Source organism: Phodopus roborovskii, unplaced genomic scaffold (assembly GCF_943737965.1).
Source record: "Phodopus roborovskii unplaced genomic scaffold, PHOROB, whole genome shotgun sequence".
NCBI classification, from domain to species: domain Eukaryota; kingdom Metazoa; phylum Chordata; class Mammalia; order Rodentia; family Cricetidae; genus Phodopus; species Phodopus roborovskii.
The window spans coordinates 9,425,975-9,446,461 of NW_026126645.1; the positions used below are offsets into that span (position 1 = coordinate 9,425,975).

Consider the following 20,487-nt stretch of genomic DNA (forward strand, 5'->3'; position numbering starts at 1 on the left):
GTAGGCTTCAGGTCCTGGCTGTTGTGTTGCTGGGTTAGCGCAGGAGTGGCAGTTTTACTTTTCAACTTTTATTTATTTTGAGATAGGGTCTCATACAGCTCAGGCTGGCCTCAAACTCACTACGTAAGTAGTGGCCTTCACTCCAGATTCTTCTGCTTGCATCTTAATGCTGGGATTGCAGGAGTATGCCTCTGCCAGGTTTACCCCGTGCAGGGAATTGAATCCACGTGGCGGGGGCGGGGGCGTCTCTGCAAACACCATGCTAGCCTAGCCTTGCCAGGGTGGATCCGATCCAGGATCCCAGAGAGGGAAGAAGGAAGTGCAGTTCAACAGGACTCAGTCTGGTTCAAACTTTGACACCCCGTAGTTTTTTTGGATTTTCTTTCTTTTTTCTTTTTTTTTCTTTTTCCTTTTTTAAGGCATATTTAAACAGAACAATTTGGAAAACGTTTCCTGCGTGCACAATAGAGCTTACGGCATGACTACGTGAAATTCTTTGTAGAGTACAGGTGACATCTAAGGGTCTGGAGGAAGATCTGGTAGGGTCTCACCAGACATACAGCACAAAGGTCACAAGGCTATTAGCCACCCCCGCCGCTGCTCCTAGCCATCTGGGCAGAGAACAGGTTATTCTTTGGCTTTGGAGAGACCAGCCTGGCCTCTTTAACATTCCAGGTTTCCCTAGTGCTTATCTGTGAACCCAAGAACTGCTTTTTCTACAGCCATAGCCTTGTTCATGCTAGGCAAGCAAGTGCTCTACCCCTGAGTTACATTGCTTCCTAGGGAGCCTGGTTTGCATTTGTGTGGCCCTAGGCAGCATTGGGGAGGCCTGGGGGAGCAACCTGACTGGGGAGAGGATTCCCAGAATGGGCAAAGGGTGAGAAAACCCTTCTCCCAGTGGAGGGGAAGAATTGCCTGGTCGCGCGCGCACACATGCCTGAGTAGGGACCCTGGAAGTTCCAATCTAGGCAAAGTCAAAGCTCAGAAGGCAGGTGGCATTAGGAGCCACTAGAGTTGTCCCTATTCCCTGTTTTAGGGACCTCTGAGACACCTGCTTTCCCAGATGACAAAACTGAGGCGTGGGGGGACATGACAAGTCTGTGACCTTGTGGGCCCACAACCTCCTGCTTTAGAATGTATGTGTAGATTTCACCAGCAACAGTATACCTAAGTCACCCACACTATCCAAGAACAAAACAGCCAGAGGCGGAGGTGAGGCTGTTTGGTTGTGATTTTTTTTTTTTTTCTTTTTAGTTGTTTTTTGTTTGTTTTGTTTGAGATGGTCTCTTGTAACCCACACTTTTGTCTCAAACTAGCAAAGTAACCAAGGGTTGGGCTGACTCCTGATCTTCATGCCTCTGCATCCTGAGTGCTGGGATGACAGGAGTGTTCCACTAAGCTTGGTTTACCTCTGAATTATTCTCACACCCATTTTCTAGTGTTAATGCTAGACACAGAGAGATTAAGTGAAAAACCAGGGAGCCTGTAAACTGTGTTGAGGACCAGCCAGGGTGGGAGTGCAGGCAGATGCCAGAGTTCTCCCGCCTACCTCCAACAGCCTGATTCCAAGGAAATCTCTAGTGCTGGGTTCCATAGCCAAGATACCACTGCACTCTGGCAGAGGGAACTGTGTCAGCAAAGGTTCCTTCATCTTGCTTCAGCTGAAGCCTTTAATCCCAGCACTGGGAAGGCAGAGGCAGGCAGATCTCTGTGAGTTCAAGGTCAGCCTGATCCAAAGAGCTAGTTCCAGGACAGCCAGAGCTGTTACAGAGAGAACCCCTGTTTTGAAAAACCAAAACAACAAAAACAAAAACAAAACAAAACAGAACAAAAAAAACAAGAGCTCATTTAACTACCTCATGAAGCACCAAAAATTAAAATTAATAAAAGTTTAAAAACTTGGGCCCAGCCAGGCAGTGGTTGCACATGCCTTTGATCCCAACATTTAGGAGGCAGAGGCAGGCATATCTCTGTGATTTCGAGACCAGCATGGTCTACAAGAGCTAGTTCCAGGACAGCCTCAAAAGCCTCAGAGAAACCCTATCTCAAAAAAACCAAACAAAAAACCTTGGGCCCTAAAAAGGGAACTTCTAAAGACTGGGAATGTTGACAAAGTGGTGGATAGTCACCTCCCCTTTCTGAGAGCAGGGGCTCAGGTGCCCGACACAGCATTCCCAGCCCCCAGCTCTCAGAGAAGGGGAGGTGACTATCTACCACTTTGTCAACACTCTTCTGTTAATTACTGGTCAGAAAGGTCCCCTGCTGTTTGTAAAGATCCCCAGGCCCTGGGGATAATTGACAGACCCTGTGACTCAGTAACCCTGCAACCCTGTGCCCTGTCTTCTGTTACTCAAATGTAACTTGCTTAAAATATATAGTTACTGCTTTATTCTGTACTTTGTATGACCTTAAATAACCATGTACCTGCTAGTCTGCACCTTTAAAAGCTCTCCTTTATGACTGGTTGGCATCTCATAACCCCTCCCCACCAATGGAGTCAGATTTAAACTGGCCAGCTTGAACAATAAAAAGAAACCTTTGCTTTTGCATCAGAGGTGTTGGCTCCTTGGGTTGGTCTGGGGCTCCTCGATCCTGGCACAACACTATACCTAACTAGTGCGGCTGGCTTTGCATTCTGATCCCCAGGCAAGTTTTATTAAACCATAAACAATATATCACCACATACACAGAGGGAACCCTGGCCTCTAGGAGTGACTCAGAACTGATGCAGCAGTGGTAGCCTCTGGGACATTTGTCAGAACAATGGCAGTGAGTTGCCTTTATCCTACAGATCCAGAGATGTAGTGGTGGGCCAGTGACCTCCCCCTCCCCCAGGGCATTCTGATGCTGGCCAAGGTAGAGCCTGGGAGTGGAGAAAGAAGGGCCTCCCTGGAGGAGAATTAGAGAAAATCCCACCTTGGTCAACCAGATCACAGATCATTTTTGAGACACAGTTTTACTACACAGCCCCAGCTATGTAGTAACTATGTAGATAGAACTGGCTGTACTCAGACTCTCCTGCCTCCTGCCTCCAGCATGTGCCAGCATCATCCCTGGCTTGTCTGACTTTCTTAAAATGTATTGTGTGTACCTGTGTTGGCTAATTTTATGTCAACTAGTCTGGTCATCAAAAGGAACCCCAGTTAAGAAGATAGGCCAAGCAGTGGTGGCACATGCCTTTAATCCCAGGACTTGGGAGGCAGAGGCAGGCAGATCTCTGTGAGTTTGAGGCCAACCTGGTCTACAGCTCCAGTTGTTACCCGGAGAAACTCTGTCTCAAAAAAACAAAACAAAGCAAACAAAATACAAACAAACAAAAACCTTCAGCCAGGCAGTGGTGGTGTACGCCTTTAATCTCAGCACTCAGAGGCGCAGAAGCGGGTAAATCTCTGAGTTTGAAACCAGCCTGGTCTACAGAGTTCCAGGACAGCCAAGGATACACAGAAGAAAATACTTTCAGAAGACCAGGCTGTAGGCAAACCTATAGGGCATTTTCTTAATTAGTGATTGCTGGTGGAGGACCCAGCCCATTGTGGGTAGTCTCTTGCCTAGTCTTGTGGTTTTAGATTATATATGTATGTATGTATGTATGTATAAACCAGGCTAAGCAAGCCATGAAAACAGGTAAGCAGTACTCCTCCAAGGTGTCAGCATCAGTTCTGCCTCTCTGTTCCTGCCCTGTTTGAATTTGTGTTCTGACTCCCTTCCGTGATGAACAGCAATATGGAAGTATAAGCCAAATAAACTCTTTCCTCCCCAAATTACCTTGGATGTAGTATTTCACCACAGCAATAGAAGCCCTAAGGCACTGTACATGTATGTATTAGGCAGCCATAGTCTCCAGGGGCTAAGGTAATTCTCCCCCCCCCCAACCATCTCAGCCAGCTGGACAGGGCATCGTATAAATGACTAGAACCTGTGAACTTGTGATGTGAGTGTGTGAGTGTAGGTGTCCCCGGACCCCTTGTTTTCTGGAAGTGCTTCTCATCTCCAGAACTGTAGGAACATAGGTGCTCATCCCCTTAAGGTAATGGGGTGGTGGTATTATTGTTACAGCAGCCACGGCAAACTGATGTGCTGAACTTTCCACAACTGCCAAGCAGCTGACTCTGGCAGAGTGCTCGATCAGCACACTGATCAGCACACTCTTGTGATCTGAGTCACACACACACACACACACACACACACACACACACACACACACCCCACCCCCACCCCCGCCCCCGCACATCCCCTGAGCTTTGTCACTTTGACCTAAACATTTTTCCCCAGGGGCATTTTCCTTGGCTCTACCTGGCTGGATCAGATCTTTCCAATGTGGATGTCATTCAACAAACATTTACCAAGCCATTAGTATGTGTCAGTGTCTAACTTCTGTTTACTTGGAAAACTAAGGAAGGAGCCAGAGTAGGTACAGAGGTTACCTGGAGCAGACGGCTGGCCCGTATCCTGTGTAAGGGATGACACAAAAGTCAGGCTCTGGACTTTGAGTCACATTGTTTGCCTGCAGTGTAAAATCACAGACACACACTGACTGGCCTGTGAGTCAAGCATGGAGAGGACCCCAGGCATCTTGTGGAGAGGCCCAAAGGACAAGAGCTCGATGAGCACACTGTGGGCCACTTGTCTGGGCTTTGCAAACTGTGTAACCTCAGGCATCCCATGAATCTTAATGTGCAAATTTCCTCTTCACCTGTGAAACAGAAATGGCCCCAATGATTCTGAACCTTGGAATATGGTGGTTAGTCAGACATCATGCTCAATCCTCAACAAATGCTGAGCTCAACTCTCTCTCTGTTGCAAAAATCTAAGAACAATTTTCTATTGGTTATTTTTCTGCAAAACAGATAACAGTTGCTGTTTGTTTGGATGGGAGACCACATTAGATAATCTAGTGAAGCCAGTTGCACTGTCATGGCTGGAATGGATGGATGCATGGATGCATGGATGGATGCATGGATGGAGAGATATGTGTGAATGGATATAGGGTTGGAGAAAAGTCTGTATTTCTAGAGAGATGAGTAAGTTGATGAATGGATAAATGATGGAGATGTGTATGCATGTGTAATGCTGTTTTGCCTGCATTTATGTCTGTGCAACGGTGTCAGATCCCCTGGAACTGGAGTTACAGACAGATGTGAGCTGGGAATTGAACCTGGGTCCTCTGGAAGAGCAGCCGGTGCTCTTATCCACTGAGCCATCTGTCCAACCCCAGGATGTATTCCAATCTCCTTAAAGCCCTCTTCTGAGAGCCCAGAGGCAGAGGACAATGTCCAATGACTTCCTTTGCACCAGCACACCTCTCCTGTAACCTCAGCAACTTCAGTGAGGTGGACTCCGTCCTTACCACCTGCTGTCCTGAAACTGACCTCAAGTCACCATCCCTGTTCTCTGCAGCTTCCTCATGGGTCTCAGAACTATGTCTGCTTTTCACACTTGGCCCTGGCATTCCTTGAAAATATGTACCAGGTTGCAAAATTTGAGGAGCTGTGGCCTCTTTGTGCCTCAGTTTCCCCTTCTGTGGAATATGGGAAATCAAACTTAAGGACTTGTGATGTGGACTGATGAGATGGTTCACTCATCATGGGCACTTGCTGCCAAGCCTGACAATCTGAGTTCAAGTCCCAGAACCTACATGGTAGAAGGGTAGAACCAACTCCCAAAAGTTGTCACCCGACCTCTATGTGTGGGCATGCACAAACACAAATAGATACATTTTTAAGGGCTTTGCAGTAGTCAATACCCATTGTCATCTTGATAAGCTCTAGTCTCTCAGAAGAGGAAATCCTCGGGCATGCTTGAGGGCGATGGGCTAGACTGAGTTAACTATAGGTGGCCTATTCCACAGAATGGGATTCTGAGACAAAAAGAGGTGAATTACTGAAGCCACCTGATTCTTGACTCATGACTCAGTCTGCAAGGGGACCAGCTACCTTCTGCTTCTGTCACCAGGCCTTGTCCCAGCACAATGGGCTGGCCGTACCCCTGGAACTGTGAGCTGGAACAAAGTCTTCCTCCCTTAAGCAATTGCCTGTTAGATATTTGGTCACAGTGACCAGTAACATGCAATGGGCTCAGGACTCCTCTGTTTTTCTCCTACGGTATCTGTTGACCTCTTTACACACTGGGCTTTGCAGTGTTTCGGTGTGTAAAGGAGCTTTAATTATGGGGTGGGAACAAAAACGAGTTTAGAGAGAAGGTACCATAAAATACAGATCATGATTCCAAGATACCCCCCCCACACACACACACACAACAATGGTCCATAATTAATTCTTGGGTTACATCTGCAGATGCTTGCTCTCTGACAAGTCCTGTGAGGCCGTGGGTCTCTTGCTGGCTCTGGCTGGTAGTTCTCAGAAGTGTGGGATGGGGTGTAGTCGAGGGGGAGGGACTGGGATGGCATGCTCCCTCTTAGACATAGCGCACACCGGCAGCCTGGGGTAGGATGTACTGTAAATGCTTCCCCTCAGGCCAGTCTTGGGCGCAAGCCATTTCTGCTTCATTTGCTCTAACAGTCCGTAGTTTGTTGGGGGTGCTGCAAGAGAAATCAGGTTGGGGTGACACAGGGCTTCCAGGAGTCTTATACCTAGTGCTGATGAAAACACACCGTAGTCACATCACCCACCAGAGCAATATATCCATCTGGGTCTGGAATGGCACAGCAGGTGCCTACCCTGGCTCTGTCTTGCTAATGGAGATACCACCTCTAGGAGCTGCCAGGGTGAAGCACAAGGGCCAGCAAACAGGAGGCACAATTGTCTCACACTGCTGCCACGTTTTCCAGGCTGATGAGAACCAAGGCTGGGAGCTGGAGAGATGGCTCAGCAGTTAAGAGCCCTGGCCGCTGCTCTCCCAGAGGTCCTGAATTCAATTCCCAGCAACCGTGTGGGGGCTCACAACCATCTATAATGAGATCTGGTGCCCTCTTCTGGCATGCAGGCATACAGTAGAGCATTGTATACATAAAAAGCAAACAAACGAAACAAAACACAAGGTTGGCAGGGTGAGTAGAAGCCAGGAAGGACATTAAAAAAAAAAAAAAAAAAAATCCTCAAAGCTAACTGGTGGTGGTGCACGCCTTTAATTCCAGCACTTAGGAGGCAGAGACAGGTGAATCTCTGTGAGTTTGAGGTCAGCTTGGTCTAGTCTAGAAAGCTATTTCTGGGACTGCCAGGGCAACACTATGTCTATAAAATATGTCTATAAAAAATTAAAAAAAACAAACAAAGTTCTCAAATACTCTGCCCCTTGCCTATTTAATTTTTTCTTACACACCCCTATCTGAATCTTGTTCACTCCATTTTAGTTATTAATAAGTCTGTCTCTTTCTTGAATCATCAATTCCCTGAGGGCAGAAACAGTCTGTGCCTGTCACCACTAAGTCCCCAGGAACCCCAAGAAAGATGCAATCACTGTGCCTAGAGGGAAGCCTGGTGTGGGATAGAGAATATGTTGCTTCCAGCCACCCCTGGCCCTGGGGTGCAGGTGAGGCTGTCATTACAGGGTTATCCCTGATGTCAAGGGAAGGCTCATTTTCCTGTGACCTCACCCCACTGCTCCTGTAGGCCATTGTGATGGGCACACACCTCAGCCCTGTGCATTTGTGTTCCCGTTACAGAGCAACACAGGGGAAATCTCCAATTAGAAAAGTACCAAGAAGGGGGAAGTCAGACTTCTCTGGCAGCCACAGCAATTTCTGTCCATTCCAGGTCCGCAGGGCGGGCACACCCGGGTTATAATTGTGTCTATTGTAGTGGTCATCATAGGTGGTGATCAGATAACGGTTTGAGGGCTCCTGGTGGTGCGTGATCAGGTGCTTGTACGGGAGACCCTGGAAGGACAGATACAGTGGCCACATTACCCATCAGAGCAAAGTGTCCCTTCCAGTCCAGGATGGTTGCAGTCATCACCCCTGGAGGAGTTGAGACACCAGTGACGAGGGAGCTGCCACTGGTCACCAGAGCCTGCCAAGGGCCACAGAGCTGTCTGTCCCACTGGTCACCAGAGCCTGCCAAGGGCCACAGAGCTGTCTGTCCCACTGGTCACCAGAGACTGCCAAGGGCCACAGAGCTATCTGTCCCACTGGTCACCAGAGCCTGCCAAGGGCCACAGAGCTGTCTGTCCCACTGGGTCACATTCCTCTTTCCATGTCCCAGCTGGCAGCTTTCAGTTCTCTGGCCAAGTCCATTTGTCCCCATGGTACATTAAAATTAAGCTCAAGATGCTGGACTTCATGGAGACTGCCAGGGACCGAGGGTGCAGCTTTGGGATTTGACATCACACCCTTTGGTTCAGTCTTGCGTTATTCCCCCAACTTCCTGTTTCCAAGGTGAGGGGCATTTGGGCCTCATATCTCCTTCAGGTACTGTGGGGAGAACCAGAGACATCTTTGCAGCCCGCTCTGCTGCAAAGCAAGGAGCTGTTTCTTTGGTAAGGAGTTGTTTACCAGGAAGGAGAAAGCTGTGGCTTTTCTCTGTCTGGGATGCCTTTCTGAAACCAGAGTTTTCCTAAGGGAATTTTCCTGGCTTGAAAGGGAACACTAGGGAGCTGGACCGGTTTAAAGGCCTTTGGTTTGTCATGGGTAGACACCCTGCACCCGAGACTTCAGAGGGTGGGTTCATAAATAAGCCAGAGCGCAATGCCAGAGAGAGGCTAAGGGTTTGGCTGGAGTTTGATGCACAGTTGCCAAGGTCTGCACCACCAGGGGCCAGAAGTCCCTTTCTAATCCATCCAGTGAGCTGGTGGTACTCCCTGAGTGGCAGGCCTGCAGGAGAGGGAGGGGCCACCAAGGTTTTTTTTTGTTTGTTTGTTTGTTTGTTTGTTTTTTTATTTTTCAAGACAGGGTTTCTCTGTGAAACAGTCCTGGCTGTCCTGGAACTCACTCTGTAGACCAGGCTGGCCTCGACTCATAGAGATCTGCCTGCCTCTGCCTCCCGAGTGCTAGGCATGAGCCACCACTGCCCAGCCCCAGCCAGGGTTTTATTGGCATTTCTTTCGGTTCTGCATGTGACCCTGCTGTCTCAGAAACAAACAAACCCACGCCGTGGCAAACTGATTAGAACCTTTGGTTTTCATGGGGTGGGGGGGGGCATGCAATGCTACATGTGGCCACATGAGGCAGCAGAGTGCTGGCCAGGGATGGCTATTAAATTGAGAGGGGGATGGAACTTGGTGAATGAGCCCTTAGGAACAGACAGACTCTTGAGGAAGAGGTTTCTGTTGTTTGGTTGTGTGTGTAGTGGTCATGGGGTGCCAGGGAAACTTTCAAGCATAGATTTATTTTATTTTTATTTGTATGTATGTATATGTGTGTTGAGAGTGAGGAGGAGGATGCCCATGCTGGCCAGAAGAGGGAGTCAATCCTTCCCACCTGCAGCTGGAGTGACAGAGGACCGTGTGTTGACAGCCACGGCACTGGAACTAAACTCAGTCGTCTGTAAGAGCAGCAAGGGCTCTTCACTACTGAGCCACCTCTCCTGCCTCTGGAACTTACTATTAAACCATGAGTTAAGGGTCTGGGCTTGCAATGAGTCCAAAGGGCTCTTTAAAAGATTGCCTAATGCTCTACACTTAATCATAGCCAAAGGCCAAGACGCTGTGGTGTAATGATCTGATGTGTAAGAACAGGGGTAAGTGTGGTTGGGGTTTGGGAGCCCCAGGCTGTGAGTTCTTGTTCTAACTTCCTTCAGTTAAAGTACCTTTTGTGTTTTCCATGGAGAAAGCAGTGGGGAAGGTCAAGGGTCCAAGAGCATGACCTATAGATGCTGCTGGGTCTGGGGATGTCAACACAGCTGGGAATGGCAGTGTGGGCTAGGGATGTGTGCATGGCCAGGCGATGCCAACAGGTCTGACTTTCCCAAAGGCTGAAGACAGCCATTTCTGACAACATCTCAAAGGAAATAAAAGATAATTTACTACTGGGCTAAGTAGGAGTGACCAGGGCTTGGGAGTACAAGTTCAGGTCTCTAAGAATAGTCGGTTGTATATAGAAACAATTTCATGATTTTTTAAAAAGGAATCCCACTTTTAATCTTTTTTTTTTGCATTTATGTGAAAAAAGCCAAACCTTTGTTTATGTATGTGCATGCACACGAGAGAGAGAGAGAGAGAGAGAGAGAAAGTGTGTGTGTGTGTGTGTGTGTGTGTGTGTGTGTGTGTGTGTGTGTATATAAACATATGTGGAGATCAGGGGACAAACTGCAGAGACTGCTTTTCTCCTTCCTAAGAGCATTCCAGGGATGGAATTCAGGTTGTCAGACTTGGTGGCATGGGCCTTCTGTCCACTGAGCTATCTGGCCAGCTGGCCCTCATGAAGGCTTTGTTTTGTTGTTGGGGTTTCTTTGCTTGTTTTTACTTTTTTGAAACCAGTCAGGCAGGTTTTTAACAAAGCAGAGAAATCTGCTACAAGTCTCAGATGCTATCTATCTGCTGACATTCTCATTTTTGGGTAGGGGGGAGCTAAGTCAATACATTTTGAAAATTTTTACCAGATCTCAACAAGGATGTTAGCTCAGACTCAACGACAATGAACAGCTACTAGGAAGACTAAAGATCGCCCCAAATAATTTGGTTCTAGATCTGCAACATTCCAACCCCTTTCAATTAGGAAGTTTTGACCGGCAATCAGGGTTGTAGATTTTTTTTTTTTTTTTCACCCTGGAAACTTGAGTTCACACTGAAATCAGAATTTCAGTCTTTGATGGAATAAAATCCTTTTCAGCTATACCTCAAGGCCCGAGAGATGGCTCAGCTGCTAAAGATACTTGCTGTCAAGCCTGAGGACTTGAGGTTGCTCATCAGGCCCCACACGGTGAAGGAGAGAACCATTTCCTACAGCTTGTCCTCTGACCTGCACACCTGCACAGACGCCTCCCACAGCAAATGGAGAAGTTAATGTTTTGTTTTGTTTTTTTCAAAGTTTAAAAGAAGCCTGGTGGTTGGTGGAGTCTGTGGCAGCAATGCACACTTTTAATCCTGGCTCTCAGGAGGCAGAGGCTGGCATATCTCTGAGTTCAAGGTCAGCCTGGTCTACAGAGTGAGTACCAAGACAAAAAAAAAAAAAAAGCCAAAAACCAAAACAAGAAAACAAACAGACAAACAAAACCCAAGTTTAAATGTAGACACATGCATTGCCTCTGATGAACAGAAAAAGCCCCCTGCTTGTTCCCTTACCATCAAGCCACACAATTTGGAAGAATTTGTTTCCTGCTTTTGGATTCTGAGTAGCTGGTCTCTGCTGCCCCCACCCCCCCCCCCACCACTAAGATACAGTGATTGCCACAAATCACTTCTCTCTCCCTCCTGCCACCCCCCTGCCCTGAGTTTCAATAGGTGTTGGGGCACGTGGGATGGGGAGACAACAGGCTGGCCAAACAAAACACTCAGGACTCTCACTTGGGACTCCCAGAGGGTGGTGGCACAGAGCACAAGTATGTCCTGTGGATGAATGGTGATAAGCTTGCTATCCCCTCCACAAGCCTAGAGGGGGACATCCAGAGGAAACTCCTGTAGGAGGTGTCTTCCCCTGCTGTACCTGGAGGCGCTTGGATCCCAGGGCCTCTGGCACAATCCCGCCTGTTAATAAATGTCACTTACCTCCACTCTCCTTTTCCCATACCACCTGGAAATATGGTCTGGTCTGTGTCCTGGAAAAGGGACATATTCCTTCCTGTAAATGCACTGGGGTGTGTGGTCAGTGGCTTTGGTGAACTGGAAAAGAACATATTTGTGAGAAAGTCTGAGATGCTACTCCCAGACTGTCCGCCTCCAGCCAGCCACCACACAGGGACAGAGTGAGTAAGAACCCAAGACACCAAATAACACAGGAAAGGCCTGAGCAAGACAGGGTTTTTCTGTGAAACAGTCCTGGCTGCTTTGGACTCAGTTGGCAACTTTCTTTTTGCTCTGTAAGACCAGGCTGGCCTCGAACTCACAGAGATCCACTTGCTTGCCTCCCAAGTGCTGGGATTAAAGGCATGAATCACCATCCTCTCTCTTTTTCCCCCCACGATGTTGTGTTTTCTGATTGGCTTTCTTAATATGGTAAGCTATTAAGCACTTACTAGTTTAGCTGTTTTGTTTGCATACTTTTTTCCTGCCTAGACAGTTTCAAAATGTAGCTAAGGCTGGCCGTGCAATCATGGTATTCCTTCTTTGTTCTCTCTCCAAGTGCCAGGATTACAGGAATGTACAGGCCCATAAAGTCTAGTCCATTTTATTTTATTTTATTTTATTTTATTTATTTTGAGATAGGGTCCCTCCCTTTGGTCCTGGTTGTCAATAGGAACTTGCTATGTCAACCTGGTTGACCTCAAACCCAGAGATCCTCCTGTCTCTTCCTCCTGAGTGGTGGAATTAAAGTTGTGTGCCACCACTGCCCAGCTCCATTTTAGTCATTTAAAAGTATACAGTGCAATAACATTAAGCACACTTAAATTGTTGCTCAGCCGCCCCCAGTATCCCTACCTAGAAGGTCTACATCCCAAACAGCAGGCTCCCCTGGCCTTGTTACTTTCAGTTTCTATGAATGTGAATATCTCAGGCACCCAGAATAAGTGGCCACACAGTGTTTATCCTATTACATCTGATGTCCAGAATTTCCTTCCTCATAAAGGCTGTGTGGCCTGGCATATCTTGTTCATCCATCCATCCACTGGTGACTGCCTGCATGCTGTCTTCATTTTGACTAAATATGAATAACGTTGCTCTTCATGTGGGTACAGAAATATCTTTCTGAATCTCAGTTTTTACTCTCTTCAGGTTATATCCAGAAGAACTGGTCGGTCATATGGTTGTGTTGGGTTCAAGTCTTTCTATTCCTCCCCCTTGTCCTTTTAAGAAACATTTTTAAAAATTAATTTTATTCTCATTATTTTAAATTTTTTTCTTTACTTTATGTATATGGGTGCTGGCCTGTATATGTGTGCAGTGCCATCAGAGTCCAGAAGACAGCATCAGAACTGAGCCTGTGTTCTCTGGAAGAGCAATCAGTGATCTTAACCACGAGCCATCTCTCCAGTCCCTTTGTGTGGGGCTGTCTCCTTTACTCTGTGTGAAGATGTGTCAGTGTGATTGGTGTAATAAAAAGTTAAACAGCCAATAGGTGGGAGGAATAGGTGGGACTTCTGGACAGAGAGAACTCAGGGAAGAAGAAAGGCAGAAGAAGCCAGCCAGATGCAGAGGGAGCAAGGCATATAGGAGGAGTCACGTGGCAACATGTGGCTGGCTAGAAAGAGGTTAATTTAAGTTGTAAGAGGTAGTGGGACAAATCTAAGCTAAAGGCCAAGCTTTCATAATTAATAATAAGTGTGTGTGTGTGTGTGTGTGTGTGTGTGGCAAGCCGGTGTTCCAAAGGAAAAAAAAAATCCATCTATTTAAATAATAATAAATAGGGGAGAAACCTAAGCTAAACTAAGATAAAGGCCAAGTGGTGTGTGTGTGTGGTGTGTGTGTGTGTGTGTGTGTGTGTGTGTGTGTGTTGTAAGCTGGTGGCTCAAAGAAAAATCCATCTAAAAATCCACAGGGGGGTTCATATATCCAAACACAGGGCCTGAGAAAGCTAAGGAAAGTTCTGGACAAGAAGCCAGATATAGCTTCCTAGTCCTGCAGTCTCTCAGGCAGGCTAGCACGCACTGGTGTACAAAGGCACCACTATTGGCTGTTGCCTGGGGGCTGGAGGCAGCTGCCATCACATGAGTCAGCACCATGAGGCAGAGCCATGAGGCAGCTGACATGGCATTTTAAGATTTGTCTCATGCTGTGAGTGAGTGCTGCAGGTACTCTAAAGACGGATGGATGAAAAGAAAAACAAACAAACAAACAAACAAACAAACTCTACACAGATTACGGTTTGTTTAAAAAAGAAAAGAACATGGGCATAAACAGTCATAGAAAAATAGTTTATAAATAATAAGGTGAAAGTTTTCAAAGAGAGAATAATATGAAAAAGATAAACCACGCAAAGATAGAAAATACACAGAGTTGGGATCGTATGCGGTGTCTTGTTGACTTTGGATTTTTTGAATGCTAATGAACAGTTTGGTTTAATAAAAAGCTAAAGACTCACTGAGGAGGTAACCCGTTGCAGAGCTCATGCCTGAGGAGGACTGGCTCTCCAGTGCCCTGGCTCTCCAGTTGCCTGACGTTCTTGGTAGGTGGGGCCCCTGCTCTGTCCTCATTTTCCTTTCCCTCCCTTCTTTCCTCTCTTCCTTTCTGCCTTCCATTTCCTCCCTTCTTTTTTATTCTGATGCAACGTCTCAATATAGCCCAGACAGGCCCCAAACTCAGAATCCTTCTGCCTCAGCCTCCCCTGTACTGGATTAAATGTTAGGAAGGTTAGATGGTGCTCTAACCACTGGGCAACCTTGAACTGGAGGTCCTTTTGCCTCTGAATGCTGGGATTACAGACACTTGTCACTATAACCTACTACATCATTATTCCTAAGAGGTTATAGGCTCCATTTTTTAAATCACATTTTTGGAGAGTATTTGAACAGGATTGGGGTTATGACTATTTATTTATTTATTTATTTGTGGTTTTTCTAGGCAGGGTTTCTCTATATTGCTTGAAGCCTGTCCTGGAACTCACTCTGTAGATCAGGCTGGTCTTGAACTCACAGAGATCTGCCTGCCTCTGCCTCCTGAGTGCTGGGATTAAAGGCATATGCCACAGGGTTAGTACTTTTTTTTAATTAAAATGTTTATGTTATACACATAAAACATGCGGGTGTTTTGTTTGCATATATGTCTGTAAACCGTGTGCATGTAGTACACACAGAGGACAGAAAAGGGAGGCATTGGATTCCCCAGAACTGGAATTACAGAACTCATGAGGATAGTGTGCTCTGATGTGTGTGAAATGTATGATGTGTGTGAATATATGATGTGTGTAATATACATGGGGTATTTATGTAGTATGTATGGTGTTGCAGAGTGTATGGAGTGCATGGTATATGGAGTTTTTATAGTTTGTGTAGTGTGTGCGCTTTGTGTAGGCTGTGTGTGTTGTATATGTTGTGTGTGTGAGTGTGTGTGTTGTGTATGGTATGTGTAATGTGAGTGTTGTATATGGTGTGTGTGTGTGGTGTTTGGCATGTGTTGTCCCATGTTTGCATGTTCTGTATGTGGTGGTCAGAGGACAACATCTGGTCCATTCTTTGCCTTCCCTCTGTTTGAAGATGTTGGCAGCTGAACTACTGCACAGCCTGGGCTGGGCCGCAAGCTTCAGAGATGCTTGACTCTTTCTCTCCTTTTGCTCTAGATGCTAGGACCACACATTTGCCACTAGAGCCAGCTCTCACAGGGATTCCCAGGAACTGAAATCAGGTCATTAGTCTTATAGGATGTGCTAGTTAGATTTTGTCACCTGGTTACTGGGTTAGAGTCAGCTGGGAAGAAGAAACTTCAATTGAGAAAATGCTTCCATCAGATTGGTCTGTAGACTAGTCTATGGGGGGGGGTTCTTGATTATTTATTATTGTGGGGGGACATGATACCATAGGCAATACCAATCTTAGGAAGGTGGTCCTGTGTTCTATAAGAAAGCAAGCTGAGCACCTATGGGAGCAAACCAGTAAGCAACATTCCTCCCTCTGCTCCTGCTTGAATTCCTGCCCTGACTTGTGTGTGACTGGGGTGTCAATCAGATAACTCTCTTCACAACAGGAAGCAAGCCATGACACGAAGCAAGCAAGCATTTTCCCCTGTTGAGCCATCTCTCCAGTTTCTTGTCAATATTTTCTTGCTTTTATAGTTTTCCTGCTCCCTCCTTAAAAAAAAAAAAAAAAAAAAAAAAAAGGTCACAATATGTAGCTCAGCCTGGTCTCAGACTTACCATGTAGTCCCACATTCTTCCCTGTCACCCTGCTGGGACTATATAACAAGTGCTTCTTTATGTTGCTATCTAATTTCTCTCTCTCCCTCTCTCTCCTTCTCTCTGTCCCCCACCTTTCTCTCCCAACTTGTGTGTGTATGTGTATGCTTGTGCTTGTGCAAATGTGAGTGCAAGTGCCCAGAGGCGTTGAGCTCCCTGGAGCAGGAGTCATCAGTGCTTGTAAGCTGCAGGAGGCGGAGGATCCTTGCAACTGAACTTGGGTCCTCTGTAATATCTGCTATTATCTGTCGCACCACCTTTTCAGCCTGCTGCTGATTTCTTATTTAGTTCTACATGCTGTTAGAAAAGGCTCTTTGTCTGATTTCAATTTGTCTTTGGTTTTTAAGCACTGTTTTGTGAGCTGGGCAGTAGTGATGCACACTTTTAGTCCCTGCACTTGGGAGGCATAGGCAGGTGAATCTCTGTGAGTTCAAGGCCAGCTTGGTTTATAAAGCAAGTTCCAGGACAGGCTTTAAAGCTACATGGAGAAACCTTGTCTCAAACAGACAAATAAGAATTGTTTTGTGGTGTATGACATGGTCTATCCTAGAAAAATTTCACGAATGCTTAAGAAACATGTATATCCTTGTTCTGTCAGGTGAAATGATACATGCATATATTACATCTAAATAGTTGTGTTGTTCAAGTCTTTGATTTCTAATAGTTTGCCAAGGCTATCACCAACGTGTCTCTCTATATTTATTCTCCTTGGAATTCCCTGAACTTCTGGAATTCATAAAGCCCTGTCCTTCCTCAAGCCGTGATATTTTCAGCTATTATTTTTTCTTTTTTTGAAACAGGGATTACTATGTAGAGTGGGCTGGCCACAAACTCACAGAGATGCACAAACTCACACAGATCCGCCTGCCTCTGCCTTCCAAGTGCTGGAATTAAAGGTGTGTGCCACCATGAACATCGACACTCTTTGTTTCTTTAGGAAGACTGCTACCTTGCTTATTCCTTTGGCATGTTTTCCTTTTCCTTTTTATGCCTAATGACATTTTTCATTTACAAAAAAATTTAAAAATTAAAAATGCTAACTCCCCCACTTTTGTTGACCAGATATGTGCAAGGAGGAAACTTTTTTTTTTTTTTTTTAAACTAGATGGTCTTCAGGGGCAGCCATCATGAAGGCTGAGCCAATTCTCCAGCCTTTTCTTAATATACATCCTTCCTGGGCTTTTCTGTAGTTTATCATATTCTCATACACACTTCCTATTAAATTTTGTAATTTCCCTCTATCTCCCCTTTTCCTTCTTTTCTTGATAGGGTCTAAATAGATAGCCTGCATTGACCTTGAACTTGCAACCCTCCTGCCTAGCTTTTTTAAATGTTGAGATTATAGATATATGCCATCAAAGCCTAGTTTTTTTTTTTTTTTTTTTTTCAGGCATTATATTGGATTCCTCTCCTCATATCCCCCCCCCCCTCCTCTCAACAAAGTCTTACTATGTAGCCTTGACTGGACTGGAGCTCCCTATGTAGACCAGGCTCTCCTTAGCTCATAGAGATTGCCTACTGCCTCCTTCGTTCTAGGATTAAGGATATGCACCATCTTTGGCCTTCTCTACCCATTATCTCTTGTTTGAGACATTTATAGTTCCGATTCCCTTGAAGCTCTCTCCTACAGGAACCCTAACTGATTGTTTACAGACTGGAGTCCCTTGCAGCTTTCTCCTACAGGAACCATAACTGTTCATCAGTCATTTTTTTTTTCCCCCTGTGGAGCCTCTCTTCCTCACATACGTCAAGCACAGCTAAAGTTCACGATGACTCATGCCATGTCTGGTGATGATCTCCATGGAAATAGTGTTTTCTTGTTATACGAAGTGATGGAATACAGTCAGAAGAGTGACGAATGGAGAATAATGCCTTGAGGAACTGTGAAAGAGGCTCCAAGAGGAAAAACGACAGAGGGTCTTTTACCTTAAGTGCATTTTGTTCCCAGAATGTTCTTGGATTAGATTTTGTGCCTCCTGAGGCAAACATTTACATCCAGTTCACAAGATATATTTATTTTTGTTGGACATGGGAGCATAGCTTTAGAACCCAATCTGGTGAAAGGCTATGTTGAGTGCATTCCTCAGTGTACCCTAAATTTGGATATGGTAATCTGCCTTGCTTTTGTGCTTTCCTACATATAATCTACAGTACATGCCAGGCAATTGTGTTTAAATTGGTCTGTCCTGAGAAAGTTTTGGGAAAGGGCTGCTTTCTTAATAATTAGTATGTACTTACTGATACTTTTGTTGTTGTTTTGTTTTTCAAGTTTTTTTAAAAATTAATTTATTTTTTATATTAAAATCCCAGTTCCCCCTTCCTCTTCTCCTCCCACACCCCCTCCCCCTACCATCTGCTCCATGCAGAGGGTAAGGCCGCCCTAGGAAGTCTACTGAGTCTGTCCCATCATCTCGTTGAGGCACTGACATTTATTTACATGTTTTTCTGAACTCAGACAACCTTCCTTAGATCGTTACTTCCTTTGTTTTATTCATGTATAGAAAGAAGTACACTGAAATTGAAGTAAAGTTGTCTTTAGTGTTAGACTGTAGTCAGCCCCATTCTTTAAGACCTTCAGATCTCAGGTCTTATAGACAGAGCTGCATAGGTTGACATAAAGTACTGCCAGCTCTCCCCATTCTCCCAACACCAAAGATGACAATTCTCTTAACCTCTTTTCCTTTCTCATTTCCCAAGATTATATGAGGATGTCTAGGTATCTCTGAAAAGAAAAAAATTGTGTACATATATACATATACATATATGTATATATATATATCATATCTATGTGAATCATATTTATATATCTATATCATATACCTCCATGTCATATATCTACATCTCTCTCTCTCACTCTGTGTGTGTGTGTGTGTGTGTGTGTGTGTGTATCAGGCTGGCTTTGTACTCAATTTGTTACCAAAAGTGGCCTCAAAATATAGAGCCTTCTGCCATAATCTGAGTTCTGAGAGCTCTGGACTGCAGGTGTTTGCCTCACCTCCTAGTATATGTATTTCTAGCACCGACCCTGGGTGGGTCTCATGCAGGCTAAACAAGCACTGTACCGATGGAACAACTCAAGCCCAGTCTCTGCAAAGCTCTAAGCAGCTCATCCTTGCTGGCCACAAAGGGGAATATTCAGTTTCAAGTGGCCCATTCAGGCAAAGCAACACCAAGAAACTGTTTTGTTTTGAATGCAGACACTAAACACAGGCAGGGCAGGGCTGTGGCACAAGTGCATCCATGTCACTGCAGGATGGGCCATGGCTGCTTCAGTGGGTGCTATGGTCAGAGAAGGGACTGGCTGAGAAGAGTAGACGTTCTTCAGATAAAAGTACAAAGGCTGCCTCAGGAGTTAAGAGCGCTTACTGCTCTTGCAGAGGGCCAAGTTTAGTTGCCATTGTTCACTCTAGGCCGTTCATAACTGCCTGTAGTTCCAGTTCCCACAATGGATATGATTCTGCAGGCATCTGCATGCACAAATTATTGTTTCTTGTTTTTAAAGATTTATGCATGATTTTAATTTTACATGTATAGGTATTTGTCTCCATGTGTGCAAGTACACCATGTTCATACAGCACAAGGAAGCCAGAGGAGAACTAGACTCCTGGAGTTGTCTGTGAGCTGCTGTGGGGGAAGGGGTTGGGAACGGAACTTCAGTCCCTTACAAGAACAGTAAGTACTCTTAACCGTTGAGCCATGCCTCCAGCCTAGTAAAAAACTTTAAAGAAGAAAAACGGTGGTAGCAGATGCCTTTAATCCCAGCACTCAGGAGGCAGAGGCCGACAGCTCTCTGTGAGTTCAAGGTCAGCCTGGTCTAAATAGTGAGTTCAGAGCTGCTGGAGGTATGTGGGAAGACTCTATCTGAAAAAAAAACAAAACAAAACAACAACAAAAAAAACTAATAAACAAAATTTAAAAGTAGAAATCAGGGAACATGTTGATACCTTGAAACAGTCCAGTTACAACAGTGCTAGAGGTACAACTGTATTAATACCCTTTCTACGGTGTCTTTAAGACTTAAGGAGGGACCTTAATTATTTCATGGACGCATCTCTACTATGTAGAGCACAAAGACCCTACCATGATCTTAAGCCTCAGCTGTGGGCTGCCTCACAGTTGAGAGTAGCAACCGTTGGTCCTCTCTGAGCTGTTTTCCCTCTGGATCTCCCTTCTTACCTTCCTCCTCTCCTCCACCCAGTTCCCAACGAGCACTCTCGTTGAATACTTCTTTTCAATCTGCCAGCCTGGAGTAGAAAATGCCTGAGGAACCGCTGAGGTCACAAACATGGTAAGGATCTGTCCTGCGTCCCTTTGACTTGGCAGACTCAGGGGTCAGACAGGTATTGGGGGGTTGCTAGAGTGTTCATCTCCTCATCTGCCTTCCCAGAGTGGGTAGCAGATGACACTTCGTCAAGTTCAGGAAATTTAAAACAAAGCCTGGAGAGCTCACTTTCCTCTCAGGACAGTGATGTGATCTTGGATTCTTTTTTGTTGACTGTCTCTATGGTGACAGACGCAGCAACGGAAAGTCTTCAGCAGGAAGCAGTTGATTCTGGAGGAGGCTAGCTGGCTCCCGCACAAAGGAACCAAACTGAAAAGGCACCTCTGTGAAA

The 20,487-nt window shown here is 45.6% G+C and overlaps 1 protein-coding gene across 1 annotated transcript; it reads right to left on the reverse strand.

Annotated features, from left to right (window-relative positions):
* Nucleotides 1-6,194: 6,194 nt before the first annotated feature.
* Nucleotides 6,195-20,199, reverse strand: Cfap107 (cilia and flagella associated protein 107). Its single transcript, XM_051173560.1, has 4 exons — nucleotides 20,051-20,199; nucleotides 11,599-11,712; nucleotides 7,657-7,834; nucleotides 6,195-6,538 (listed from the first exon to the last, which is right to left on the reverse strand). The coding sequence occupies exons 1-4, from the start codon at nucleotides 20,159-20,161 to the stop codon at nucleotides 6,357-6,359; spliced, it is 585 nt and encodes a 194-aa protein (XP_051029517.1). The 5' UTR covers nucleotides 20,162-20,199; the 3' UTR covers nucleotides 6,195-6,356.
* Between the last annotated feature and the right edge of the window lie 288 nt (nucleotides 20,200-20,487).